This window comes from Panthera leo, chromosome B2 (genome assembly GCF_018350215.1).
Source record: "Panthera leo isolate Ple1 chromosome B2, P.leo_Ple1_pat1.1, whole genome shotgun sequence".
NCBI classification, from domain to species: Eukaryota; Metazoa; Chordata; class Mammalia; order Carnivora; family Felidae; genus Panthera; species Panthera leo.
The window spans coordinates 67740057-67754782 of NC_056683.1; the positions used below are offsets into that span (position 1 = coordinate 67740057).

Below are 14726 nucleotides of genomic sequence, written 5' to 3' on the forward strand. Positions count from 1 at the left end.
ACAGAAACCCATGGGGGAGGGGAAGGAAAAAAAAAAAAAAAAAAAAAAAAAAAAAAAGAGGTTAGAGTGGGAGAGAGCCAAAGCATAAGAGACTGTTAAAAACTGAGAACAAACTGAGGGTTGATGGGGGGTGGGAGGGAGGGCAGGGTGGGTGATGGGTATTGAGGAGGGCACCTTTTGGGATGAGCACTGGGTGTTGTATGGAAACCAATTTGACAGTAAATTTCATATATTAAAAAATAAAAAAATAATAAAAAATAAAAAATAAAAAAAAAAATTTATTCTTCAGTGCTTTATTCTTTTTGGAAATGTTGTCTCAATTTCTATTTCTGATACTTTATTATTAGTACATAGAAATGCAACCATTTCTATATATTAATTTTGTACCTTGGAACTTAACTCAATTCATTTATTAGTTCTTAAGCTTTTTTGTGGAGTCCTTAGGGTGTTCCATATATAGTATCATGTCATCTACAAATAGTGATAGTTTAACTTCGTCCTTACCAATTTGGATGCCTTTCATTTCTTTTTGTTGTCTGATTGCTGTGGCGAAGGCTTCCAGTACTATGTTGAATAAAAGTGCATATTAGTAGTGAGAATGCATGTACTCTCCAGTACTCTTTGCTCACAGTTATGTCCCAGGTCTGCCACTGGGGAGAAGCCAAGTCCATGTTCAAGGGCTGATCCTATTACTACAAGAGAAAAAAAAAATTTTGCATCACAGTGCACTATTCCATACTAAAATTTCAGTCCAGTAGGTTTGGCTATACAAACCACCAAACCTATAAATATATCCAGACTCAAAAAGATAAAAAGTACATAAATTATAAAATACTTTAGCAAATATTTATTGAATATCTCTACAACACCATGCCAGATGCTGGAAAATGACAAATTTATTTTTGTATCTAACTTTTACATTTGGTTTGATTTCTCTGCCAGAGGTATACATATATACCCATTTTGAGGAAAGATAGATTCCTATAATGTTTTATTTAAATGGGTCAACTATCTCAACAACATTAGAGAATTTATTTAATCAAGTACGCCAGGATTCTTTTTCTCCCATTATGGTATTGCAGAAGAGTTTACATTATCACAGCAATTAAAAAAAAAAAAGTCTTAGGAATGTTAGCCCGCATATTCTTAGTTGATTTAAGACCCTCATATTCCAGATAGTTTCTAAATCCATACTAAATGCTGCCTAACCTATATACATGACTTAAAGCAAATAGATCAGGTACTTAACATTGTTTTCAAGTTGGCTAATTTAGTCATCACAGTAGGTAATAAGGAAATTGCATCAACTTCCTATTCCTCTTTTCTTTCATGCCTGGTCTCAGGATAGACTCTCACCCAGTCCAAATTGTCTCCCCTTCAGGTTAGATATGACTGGTAACTGACATGGTGTTAATGGCTCCCTAGGACCATGGCTTATTGGAAGTCATGCACAAAGTCCCCTCTGGGAAAAGGGACTGGAGGAGTAAGGTAGGGTCTCAGCACTAGTGTTTGCAGCTTTAGTTCTGATTTTACATAATGCTCCCTAGCCTATTCCTGTCTATCAGAAATGGGACTTGACCTACAGTGTCCAGTTTATTACATAAGAGGCAAGGGCCTTTGCACGGTGAAGACCCATTCATAGAACCAAATACCTAAATGGTTTATCTTGCTTAGGATTACAAAGTAATATGTAGAAAATAAAATACTTTCATGGGCATAAAATGCTGAACAATACAAAATGTTTTCTAATTCACTATATATTCTGATTTAAAACATTACTAAAGTATGACTTTTTCCCAAGAGGAAATAATCATAAACATTTTTTAAGTAATTCCTCATTAAAGGTCTGATATCTCTGGGGCACCTAGGTGGCTCAGTCGGTTAAGCCCAACTCTTGATTTTGGCTCAGGTCATGCTCTCATGGTTCATGAGATCAAGCCCTGCTTGGGATTCTCTCTCCCTCTCTCACTCTGCTGCTCCCCCCCTCTCAAAATAAATAAACTTCAAAGTCCTGACATCTCCTTCCATCTCCCCAAATGAGATGATTTCATAAGAACCTAAATCTGCGGGGCACCTGGGTGGTTCAGTTGGTTGGGCATCCGACTTTGGCTTAGGTCATGATCTCACGGTTTGTGAGTTCAGGCTCCGTGTCGGGTTCTGTACTGACAGAGCCTGCTTTGAATTCTGTGTGTGTCTCTCTCTCTGCCTCTCCCCACTCATGCTCTGTATCTCTCTCCTTCAGATATAAATGAACCTTAAAAACATTAAAAAAAAAGAACCTAAATCTCCAATTTATCACATTATGGATATTTGCTGGCATGTATTCTTAATAATATCATACTGTTTGCTCTTCTAATACATTGAAACCAAGGTTGTAGTACATGCCTGTATTATAGGTTTAATGTAGTCACCATGTAAACTATACCTTTAATAAACCAAGCTTTGTAATATTATGTTTTCATGTGTATATAATATAATATTAAGACAAATCTAAATTTTCCATAATTATTTTCTAGGTAAAGATATCATATGACTTAATTCAGGATAGCTATTGATTTTTAGGTAGAGCCATAAGAAAGTACCAACATCTAACCAATTATTTTTAAGTTTTTAAATTTATTTTGAGAGAGAGAGAAACAGAATGCACAAGTGGAGGAGAAGCAGAGAGAGAAGGAGAGACAGAGACAGAGAGAGAATCCCAAGCAGGTTCTGCACAGTCAGTGCACAGACTGATGTGGGGTTCAAATTCACAAACCATGAGATCATGACCTGAGCCAGATGCTTAACTGACTGAGCCACCCAAGTGCCCCAACATCTGACCATTTTTTACTTGAAAAATCCAGCAACTTCATTTCATTCCACCTAATTCCATGGTGGTTTCAAGACTAATGTATACAAACCAAATACTAGAAATAGAAAATAAAGGAATCAACTGTAATAATCTGGAACTGTCATAATTGATACATAAAATAGTCTTCCCACCTCCAAGATTATTGAATTTGTATTGTTTTCATACCTAAAATTTTAAACACTTTAAGGACGGGAAAAGGCCTGACAGATGAGGATAAATATACAAACTGGGAAAGTCCACCATGACCATATTTTTGTTTCAAGAAACAACACTTTAAAAAATGGTTAGATAATACTGTTAAACTTTTTTTTAATGTCTATTTTTGAGAGAGAGAGAGAGAGCAAGTGGGGGAAGAGAAGAGAGAGAGGGAGACAGAGGATTTGAAGTGGGCTCTCTGCTGTCAGATGGGGGACTTGAAATCAAGAACTGTGAGATCATGACCTGAGCTGAAGTCGAACTCTTAGCCAACTGAGTCACCCAAGTGCCCCAATACTGTTAAACTTTGAAGGTTCAAGAAATATCTAAAAAACATGGCTTTATTTATTAGCTTAAAATTATTTGAAAATACTGAAAAATGCTAAAAAAGTAAGTTACCTCATAATCCAAAACCTATAAAATTCCATAACAAAGAAGACAAAGTCCTCCACATCAATCCTCTAACCGCTTTCCTCTGAAATACCCTATGCTACATAGATTATTACATATATTCATAAATTTATTTTTATGAAAAGGAAATTGAACTATAATTTGCTTTTTCTTTTTAATTAATCATAGCTACTTTCCTGATCAGTACAAACAGATCTATTTCATGGGTTTAAATAGCTGCAAAGCATTTCATTAAATGAATGCTCCATGATGTATATGATCATTTCTTTATCCTTGTAATATATCTTTCAGTACTTATTATGTCTGTGTGATTGGTAAAAATCACTGTGCCCCTTTACACTAGGGTGGTGGGCAAAGGTTTGGTAAACTTTGAGGTCATCAAAGCATTTTCTTAAAAAATATAACTTAGAAAATAGCCTATATCTGTTTTAGACTGTGTTCTTGATGAATAAAAGAATCAGAGAAAGAAAAGCAGTAGGAAACACACACACACACGCACACACACACGCACACACAAACACACACACACACACACACACAGATGTATAGACTGAGAAAGAGAAAGTGGTTAGGTCATGTGTTTACAATGAGAGAATATTAAGAAAATGAATGAGGAAGCTACTTATAAAATGATATTTTTAACTTCATAAGGTGAAGGTGTTTAAATTTCAAACTCTGAGTGCAAGCTAACCCTTACTTTTTTGGTGCTTTAAGGATTTAAGTTTGTTGACTTGTTCAGCAGTTTAAATTGCAAAGTGAAGTTAATGAAAAATGAAAAATCCCAAACAACCTTAGTTGGAAGTTAGCATTACTGCACAGCACTTTCAGAAAGTTATGTTGCAAGCCATTACTATATTCCTTTTGCTGTTACTAACTGGAGATAAGAACTGAGGAATAGGGGCACCTGGATGGCTCAGTCAGTTGAGCGTCCGACTTCAGCTCAGGTCATGACCTCATGGACCAAGAGTTTGAGCCCCGTGTCAGGCTCTGTGCTGACAGCTCAGAGCCTGGAGCCCACTTTGGATTCTGTGGCTCCCTCTCTCTCTCTGCCCCTCTGCCACTCGTGCTCTGTCTGTCTCTCTCAAAAACTAAATAAACATAAACAAAATTTTTTTTAAAGAACTGAGGAATAAAGAGCCGGAAAGAAGGCCATCAGCAAACTTTAATAAGGGCAAATACAACAGTGAAAGTCTAGATAAATACACTTCTCTACCATTTTTATGCATTATTTCATGTTTAAGATTTTGCCTTTAGGCCAATGATTATATTTTACCTTTGAGATCACTGCCATATGATAATGAAAATAGGGGAGCATGAACGTTGGAGTCTAAATAGATGTGGGCTCAAGTTCCAGCTTTAGACTTTCCTAGCTGAGTCATCTTGGGAAAGTTTTCAAACTTTTGGGTCTGTTTCCACTTCTAAAACAAAAATAACGATAGATGTTTTTGTTACTATGTGTCAAGAAATGCTGGTTAGGAGATGTAGATAATATACCTAGCAAATCATATTGAGAGCACTGCCTTTGTGTAAACGAAACATTTAGATACATACATTACTCCAAGCACTGGTTCCTGAAGTGTGGTTGTCAGATCAGCACACCCCCATTACCTTTGAGCTTATTAGAAATGCAAATTCATGGCCCCCACGGTGACCTACTGAATTAGATGGTTTGAGATGGGGCCCAGGAAACTGTTTTACAAGCTGTCCAGTTGATTTTTATGCATGTTAAAGTGTAAGCACCACTGCCTCAGAGTTCAGCTAGATATGATTTTCATGTGATAATTTCCAGTAATGAACATGAAAGGATCCAGCAGTCATCTACACAGCTGACATCCATTAGGCACAGGAAGCACAGTGCCTGTGGCCTATGATACTTTCAAAGCCTTGTGAAAAATGTTTTAATGTTCTTTTAAAATCAGAAGAAAGAATTAACATCACGATAACAAATATATAACAATCCAGCCTAGATTATCTCTTTAGACCAAAGCAGTTTTGGGGCAAAAAAAACCTACCTTAAACATTTTAATTGGAAATATAGTTTTGGGGTGCCTAAGTGGCTCAGTTGGTGGAGACTCTGACTCTTGATTTCTGCTCAGGTTATGATCTCATAATTCATGGGATCAAGACACACATTGGGCTCTGTGCCATTAGCACAGAGCCTGCTTGGGACTCTCTCTCTCCCCCTATTTCTCTCAGCCCCTCCCCCCTCAAATAAATAAATAAACTTAAAAAATTTTAAAAACATAGCTTCATATATAGTACTATAAACCTAGCTTAAAATTTTTTTAACGTGATTCTTGTGGAAGGGACCCACGAAAGCAAAAGTGCCAAGGGTCTAGGAAAGTCACTTGAAAACTTCACTGTGCATTTATAAATGTTGACACTAAAGATATCTGGTAGGAACCATTACAAGAAATTTGTGTTATTCTAAGGATATATTTATTGACATTTAAAAAAAATATTAGTTTCAGCTTCACTTAAGCCATGAAGCATGGTAGGATTATACAAGAGCAAAAATAAGACAATCAACAAGTTGAAAGTGAAGTGGAATATTGTAGAAATTATGTTAAAAACAGAAACTTGCATCCTTATAACAGAAAATTATACATGACTTTCATTTCATTATATTCATTTTATCTGACACAAATGCACTTAGACCTTCAAAAACTATCAACCGGACATAATTTTCAGAACCTGCTATTGTCTTCTGAAACTTATATTTAGTCAAGGACTAACTATATGCTGTGCTTTTTTTAATGTTTATTTATTTTTGAAAGAGAGAGAGTGCGTGAGCAAATGAGGGGCAGAGAGAGAAGGTGACAGAGGATCCGAAGGAGCTCTGCACTGACAGCAAAGAGCCTGACTTGGGCTCCAACTCATGAACCGTAAGATCATGACTTGAGCCAAAGTTGGAGGCTTAACCAACTGAGCTACTCAGGCACCCCTATGCTGTACTTTGAAGTATAGTGTTTAAAAGAACAAGATTGATAATTGCGTTTTCAAAGAAATATATGTATTTAAACTGCATTATTTTATTAATAATTATTAAGCTCTACCAGCATAAAATATGAATCAGTTTATTCAAATACAGTTGACCCTTGAACAAGTCAGGGGTCCTTGGTCCCAAGGCACCCATCCCTCATGCAATAGGAAATCTGCATATAACTTTTAATTCCCCTAAAACTTATCTGTTGACCAAAGTCTTGCTGACAACATTGTCAATTAACACATATTTTGTATGTTATATGCATTACATACAATAGTCTTATAATAAAATAAGCCAGAGACAAGGAAATGTTATTTATAAATCATAAAGAAGAGAAAATACATTTACAGTTCTATGTATTGAAAAAATTCCATGCATAAGTGGAAGCATGCAATTCAAACCCATGTTGGTCAAGGGTCAACTATAGTTTTACACGAAGAATTTTAAATCTGGCTAAAATGGAGGATACAACTGTGATACAAAAGAAGATTTTGTAGCCAAATACAGAGAGGAAGCTTTGTTATTATGTATCTATTACCAACACAAGTCCTCCTTCAGTCAGTTCCTGGCCTCCTGGAAAGAGCTCAAGTTGCTTCAGCATTGTAATCTTCAAACCCAGGCCCCAGGTTCACATCTGGATTGCTGATCCTTTTTAGGGCATTTATCATAGCTTTTTACCACAATGTTACTTTGGGCAAAGACATTTTCTGGACTTCTGAGAAGACTGAATTAGATGGTAACTAAGGAATCCAGGTTCTAGAATTCTACAATTCTGAATTTTCCTTGACAAAGATTATTTTAAATATGTTGTTTTATTCAGCAGATATGTATTACCCTACTGGTGCAAGTCCCTATTTAGACAAAAAATGCATTGCAGATGGAGGATAAAACGTGTCCAAAGTCTTTAAAGTAGAAAAGAAGATGAAGCATTTGTGGAACTGAAAGAACAAAATGGTTGGAGCTTAACCAAGGTGAAAATGCTGTTAAAGATGAGGCTGGTGAAGTAGGTAGGGAGGGCCCAGTAGACCGATTAAGGATTTAGGAGTTTATCCTAAGAGCAACAGGAAACCTTTGAATGGTTTTAGTGGGAAGGTGCTTTGATCTGAGTTTTTTATTTTTTAAGATCATTATAGCTTTTGTGTGAGAAATGGATTAGAGGGTGGGCAGAGAGACCATGGAATGGCCTGTTTGAAGCTGTTATTACAGTAGTATGGCTGAGCCACCCTGGCTAAGACTAGGATGGGCTCATTGGAATTGGAAAAAATGTGAATAGATTCAAGATATGTTCAAGGACATGGGGTGCCTGGGTGGCTCAGTCAGTTAAGTGTCCAGCTCTTGGTTTCGGCTCAGGTCATGATCTCATGGTTTCGTGGGTTCGAGCCGCACATCAGGCTTCATACTGGCAGTGCTGAGCCTGCTTGGGATTCTCTCTCTCTCCCTCTCTCTGTCCCTCCCCCCACTTGCACTGTCTGTCTCTCTCAAAATAAACAAATAAACTTAAAAAAATAAGCTAAAGATATATTCAAGGATGTAGATTTAATTAAAAAAAGCAAGTAAAAGATGATTCCTAGGTTTCTAGTTTGTGAAACTGGGTGGATGCCAATACTATGTACTGAGTAAAGAATCTCGGCAGAAGAGTAGCTTTGGAGAGGGTCTCATGCTCTTGGATCCTCCAAAAGATCCTGTCATCAGTCTCCACCCTGTTTTCCTCTGAATTCTGTTTGCATAGGATGATTGTGTTGCCTTGCAGACATGGGTCCTTTGGTCAATACCACTGACCATTGTGGCTGGAGATGAGATGTTTGCATTGTTGAGTATGGAAGACCAGGTTTAGAATTTAAACTTGGTACTGGATGACCAGACTAAGTAAGTAAAATGCTATTAGAAAAGAGAGGGCTTTAGAATTAGAATTAAAATTTTGGGTGGCAGATCTCTGCTTTGTTTTTCCTTTTTTCCCAAAATTTTTTAATGGAATAATTAGAAAAATAAAGTAGCTTTTTTTTATCTACTGTAATTACACATCCATTCAAGCTTTAGTCTAACTTTTCTATTTATCTTTTATGCCAGAATTAAATTGTGTTAAATATGACAGGTTAGCTTACATCTTAATAGAATTTGCTAAATTTAAGCAATAAAGACATGCTAAACTTGTAATAAAAATTGATTGTATAACTCAGAGAATTGGTTTTGTAATTCTAACATTTTGTATTTCTACCATTCAAAAGCATTCTTAGTAACACCCCTGGGTATCATTCAAAATGTACATATAAAAAAAGGCTACATTTGTAAATATATTAAACATATACATATATATATATATGCATATATAATAAATATAGCTATATTTCAAGGACATATCCTCAATCTTTTTCTAGGCCGGAGTACCTTAAGAGTCACATGATACTATCAGTTTTTAAATGATAATGTTCACAAGGAGGAGTAGTGATTTCTGAAATATCTTTAATCTTATACTTTAACATGGAAACTGATCATTTCACTTGTAATTGCAGACTCATGGAATTAAACTGAAAGGAAATTTAGAGATTGTTTAATCTAGTGGTTTTCATAATGTGGTCCCCTAATCAGCAGCATGTTGTAACACCTTGGGAACTTATTAAAAATGCAAATTTTCAGGTGCACTCCAGACCCGCTGAATCAGAAACTCTAGGGGTGGGGTAGAGCAACCTGTTTTAACAAGCCTTTCCAGGTGATTTTGATGCCACATTTTTCAAGTTGGAATTATGTGTTCCCATAGACATTAGCTGAAATTCGTTAACACAAAACAATGGACTTTGTCTTAAAGATCCTACCTCAGGCTGCTCAAAAGACGTCTTTTATGTAACTCCACCTTGTTTCCCATTCCATGTATATTAGTTTTCTGCGGCTGCTGCAACAAAGGACCACTAATTTAGCAACTTAGCAAAAATTTATTATCTTACAGTTCTGTAAGGTCAGTGGTCCGGACGTTCTGTCTCACTGAGTTAAAATCAAGGTGTTGGCTTTGCTTTCTGGAAGCTCTAACAGAATCCATTTCCTTGCCTTTTCTGAAAGCTGGCTTCCAGAGGCCACCCACATTCCTTGACTTCCCACACCTTTTTCCATTTTCAAAGCCAGTATGCATCTATTTTTAAATGAGAGATTATTTTTTAAAACTGTATTTTGGAGTCTGTACAAATGAGTCCAGTCACCCACATCTGCCTGTTATTTACACACCTCAGTATTATACTGTCACTGGCACAGACTATGTCATAGAGCATCACAACTGGATCATTCAACATCCTCAAGCAACAAATTATAATAAATTACATTCATTATGTTACTTATACTAAATCAGGAAAGGTTATTCATGTTAGGATAAGATTTTAAAAGAAGTTTTAAAGGGAAAGATTTTCTGCCTATGCCTTGGCTAACAGGACAAACTAATTAGAGCAGTTCATTCCTCAAAGACTGCACTTTAATCATACCTTTTCTGCATCAATTTAGTGGCTGTTGGATTTTCAATGAGATACATAGCAGAAATTTTCGTTTTTTAAAGAGGAATAGTGAGGGATTTAAGAAAAATGTTCGCTTAGAGGACTACACACCTAAAAGAATTGAGTTTTGGTGGTGGAGCCAGGCATCACTTCCCTTTCCTGTATTCCAGATTTTCGTTAATGAATGCCTTACTTTTGTAATTGTAAAAAGCCAAAGAAAAAAGGAAAAGAGAAAATAAACACGATATAATAACCTGCAATTAATTGTAAGGCCTGATTTGTAAGGCAGGGTATGGATTTTGAAGTCTCAGGCACGTATGACAGGATTTTTTTTTTTTTTTTACACTGTCATCCAAAATGTACTGCAGACTCTTCCTTGATAAATTATTTTGAAAGCTTCTTTTAAAAATGAAGACCACAAATCATTTTCTTAACATGTGGTTGCCCTACTTCACTCTACCTACGCTCTTCAGTTGACTATGGTTTAAATTCTAAGGCCTGGTCAAAGAAAGGAACTTCTAACATTTTTTTTTTAGGCAACTGTGGTGCCACAGAACCCAAGCTCATCACCAGCCTGGCTTAGAAGCGCTCACACACCAGGTCTGCCATGGGGCCCTCGGCGGTCGAGACTTTTTTTGGACGAAACGCGTCCAGGCCGAGTCGGCGCCGCGCAGGGCCCGCTCCACCGAGAGCCACGGCGTCTGGAGCCTCAAGTCGGTGTTCCGTGCGGCGCCGCAGACCGTTCTGCCCGCGAGCCGAGCCCGGGCTCCTGAGGGGGAGCGGCGCTGGGGGCGGCGGCGTCGCGGTGGGGGCGGGAGCCGGGCGGCAGCTCCAGCGCCCGTGGGGGAGGAGCGGCAGCGGCGGCGGCTGGAGCTGCTGTGGCGACGGACGCGAGGCGGTGGCAGAGGAGACCCACCCCTGTCCACATGGACAGTCGCAGAGGCCTCCGCTGATGCATTCACGCCTGGGCGGGGTGGGCGGACGGCCGTAGCGGCGGCGGCGGCGGCGGCGGCAGAGGGAGCGAAGGGCCTGGGGGCGCCTGACGGTCGCCGAGACCTCGCCGCCCCGGCGCGGCGGCTGCGGCCATTTTACGGCCCGGGACGAAGGGAGGTGTGTTTGTGTGCTCGCCTTCAGCCTCTCTTCCTGGGTCCCGCGGCTGGGGAAAGCGTCTCAGGCGGCCTGGGTAGGCGGTGGATGGGGAGTCGTGGGCCGAGAGGAACCGGGCCCGGGAAGCGCCGTCGCCGTCGCCGCCGCTCGCGTTCCCCCGGAGGGGCCTGAGGAGAAGTCCAGGCCGCGGGCCTTGCCACCCGCCAGCCCGCGGATAGGCCCGGGAGCGCCTGGCCTGCTTTTGTGTAGGCCCATCTGGCCGTGGGAGCGCCGCCCCCCTGACGGCCGAGTTCTAGGCCCGCAACCCTGCGGCGGCTACCCTCCTGCGGCGCGGCCCCTCATCCCGGCAAGCGCGGCGGTGGTGTGGGCCATGGATTAAGAAGGAGGCGGCGTGGGAGGAGGAAGATGGCGGCTGGCAAGAGCGGCGGCAGCGCAGGGGAGATTACTTTTCTGGAAGGTACACCTATTTCTGCCCTTGCAGGGGATAGGGTGGGGGAAATACAGGGAAGTGTGGCCCTCCTGGTCTCCGGATATTCAGTTATTCGCACAGGGTGGGTTTGGGGGCGGCAGAGGTACTGAGGGGGGGGCGGGAGCTGCCCGGGCGATGGCTGGGAGGGAATGTGCTGCGAGCGCGCTGGGTTCGAGTCCACCGGTGCGAGGAGCTTGGCTGGGGGCGGACATGGCCGAGAGGGCGCGGGTGGATACCGCTGCGAGCTGGAGTTGGTGGGTGTCCCCTGAGAGTGCACGCGTTAAGTCTTTGACATTTAAAATTTTTTGGTGGTGGCCTAAAGATGAGAGCGGATGGCAGTCGCATCTTGTTTGGTGTTGATGGAAAGTTTCAGATTGCTAAGGTTGGGTGAAATTGGGGGCCAATCCTAAGTAGGGAGGGGAGAGGTAGTTTTACTTGGGTATGTTTCATGTACGCTCTCTGCTCTTTCTGTTTCGCAGAGCTTCGGGCTTCCTTTTGCATCCAGTATTCAGATTAAGTCTGGCCATGTCTGATGTTCTTACGAAGTGTTTTGCTAAAGATATTTTATAACATAATTTATCTGAAAATATAGAACGAGATTCACAATGTCAATTTGGGGACGGTCACCAAAGCTAATAGACAAAGTTTGGGTGGTTCCATTTTTATTCACTTGTGAGGGAAAGCCAAACATTTGTTGTAGGTGGACTAAGTCTTAAGAAAAGCTGCATGTTATTGTTGGGAATGGTGGTAATGGGTAACAATATTGGTTCCTTGCCCATATAAATACGGACTCTCAAATACTGATAAATCCGTTGTGACTGTGGACCAGGAACTTGAGTGTTTGCATTGCTCAATTTGAGTATGGGTTCAGTGTTTATTCCAAATTAAATATAAATTGTTTATAAACATGTTTAGAAAAATGAGCTTACTGTGCAGTGATTGTTAAAAAGGATTAGCTGGATACTTTGACAAAGTTGATTTTCATATACAAGATAAGCAATCTTTAAAAAAAATAATTGATTAGAAACATTTCTCAATTAAGAAAATATATCTTAACTGTGGTGTAGGTATTCTGTAAGAGGGTGTAGAGGGATAGGTATTGCCTTGTTTATGGTTTTATTAACAGCACCTGGAACAGTGCCTGGACTACAGTAGGTCCTCAATATTACTCTGAACAAATAGGGCCTAATAGAGGTGGATAGGGAAAGAGATCTTAATTTTCTTAATTCTTCCTTGAGTATAGCAAAGCAAAAAAACAAAAACAAAAGAAAAACTTACATGGCTATGCAAGCCAGCCTTTATTTAAAAGTGATGGGAGTTTTGTATGGGATTCCTAGTGGGAAGATGTGGAAAGCTTCTAAGTTTTTCTGGGTTCATTTCATATTACCTCTGTTTTACCTCCATTCTTGTTTGGGCAGAATAGATATCTATTAGAGGCCGAGAGTGGTGCAACTTGTGTTACAGGTGGTGTTGTGTGCTGTTATTTTTTGTTTTGCTATTGGAACCTCCAAAGATGTCTTACTGTTACTGATGCTTACTTAGTACATTCAGTATGCAGATTATTGATTATATTTTTGTACTTAGGTAACTTTTGGACTTCTATAGGCTTCTGGTTCAGTTTAAGTTCTAACTAGATGAACATAGGAAGGATGGAAAGAGCATAAATACAGCCAACAAGTATTGGGCTGATTGTGAATTTCAAGCTATCGCTCTTAGTTGGATCTAACTTAAGGGTCTAGGAATGTACAGTTATAATAATTTTGAGTTTCACCTTGTCTTCCACGTTCTCATAAGGAAAGCAAATGGTAACTTGTTTAGAATATGAGCATAAGGGAAAGCAAGGATTTCAGTTTCTCATATCTGGTTTTCATATATTGTACTGCATTAATAAATAAGTAAAAATCCATTTAGAATAATTTTTAAAAAAATTTAATGTTTGTTTATTTTTGAGCGGGAGAGAGAGGCAGAGTGCGAGCAGGGGAGGGTCAGAGAGAGAGACAGAATCCGAAGCAGGCTCCAGGCTCTGAACAGTCAGCACAGAGCTTGACTCAGGGCTTGAACCCACAACCGTGAGATCATGACCTGATCTGAAATTGGACACTTAACCGACTGAGCCACCCAGAAGCCCCTAGAATAATTTTACTCCATGTTTTCATAAAGTTCCCTTTTTCACTTTGTTCATGTCTACTCAGACCTGACGACCTACATAAAATGTCCCGCTGCCACACATACAAACCCATGGTATTCCCTTATTCTGTTTTATTGTTCGTAACACTTATCACTTGATAAATTTGTTTTTCAATCTTACTAAAATATGAGCTCCGTGAAAATAGTGACTTTGTTTTTTCACCATTGTATTTCTTACTCTTGGAACAAGGTGGTAGCAGTGTGATAAAGACAGGAATATACAGAGCAATAAAGGAGTGGAAAAGCTATTTTACATAATATTAAAGTCAGTAAACTCCCTCTCGAGGAGGTGACACCTGAATTAAGGTAACATGTTAACTTCAGAGTATGGCAGAGAGGATGATGCCTGTGAAGTTTTGAGATGCTGTATGGTTCCATTTTTGAAACAAAAAGGAGGTCATTATGGCTGAAATGTAGCAAGCAAAGGAGAGAATGATAAGAAAGGGAGGCAGCAGATCTAATATTCAAGACGAATTTTTATTTTATTGTAAGAAGTGGGAAGTCATTGAAGAGTTTGGGGCTAAGGAGTGTCATGATATGATTTATCTTTTTAAAAAATCACTTTGGGTAGAATGAATTAGAGTAGAGGAATAGTAAAAGCAGGGACATGAGTTAGAATATTGGAGTAGTCTAAAATAGAGGGGTTAGAATAGATAAAGGGTGTTAAGAGGTACAAACTTAGATTATAAAATAACCCACAGAAGTGAAAAGTAGAGCATAGGGAATATAGCCAGTATTACTGTAATAATGTTTTATGGTAACAGATGGTGACTACATTTGTAGTGGTGAGCATTGAGTAATGTACAGAATTGTTAAATCAATATGTTGCACACCTGAAACTAATATAACATTGTATATTAATTCTACTTCAGTAAAACCAAAAGAGGATCTTGGATTAGAATGGTAGCATTGGAGATTGGGGAAGAGTGGGTAGATTGAAGATATGTTTGGATGTAGAAGCTTACAGGGCTTCTTGGTAAATTGTATATTGAGGATCAGAGAATGGGAGGGATCATAGATGACCCCCAGGGTTTTGGTTGGAGGTTT

The 14726-nt window shown here is 39.4% G+C and overlaps 2 protein-coding genes across 8 annotated transcripts in view; one reads left to right on the plus strand and one right to left on the minus strand.

The window, feature by feature from the left end:
• FILIP1 (filamin A interacting protein 1) overlaps positions 1-10591 on the minus strand; it is a 301024-nt gene extending 290433 nt beyond the window's left edge. For 2 of the 6 annotated variants that reach the window (XM_042939194.1, XM_042939193.1), the window contains exons 1-3: positions 9254-9456; positions 4731-4875; positions 505-692 (exon numbers count right to left, since the gene is read on the minus strand). The gene's annotated coding sequence lies outside the window, so the exon portion shown is untranslated. Of the gene's footprint in view, positions 1-504; positions 693-4730; positions 4876-6981; positions 7230-9253; positions 9457-10513 lie in introns of those variants that run through there. The other 4 variants (XM_042939185.1, XM_042939188.1, XM_042939186.1 and 1 more) reach the window with 4 other exon arrangements.
• A 746-nt stretch (positions 10592-11337) lies between these two features.
• Positions 11338-14726, plus strand: part of SENP6 (SUMO specific peptidase 6) — a 116045-nt gene continuing 112656 nt past the window's right edge. For both annotated transcript variants that reach the window (XM_042939197.1, XM_042939198.1), the window contains exon 1: positions 11338-11480. In XM_042939197.1, the coding sequence (XP_042795131.1) occupies positions 11429-11480 (52 nt within the window). In that variant the 5' untranslated portion in view covers positions 11338-11428. The remainder of the gene's footprint in view (positions 11481-14726) is intronic.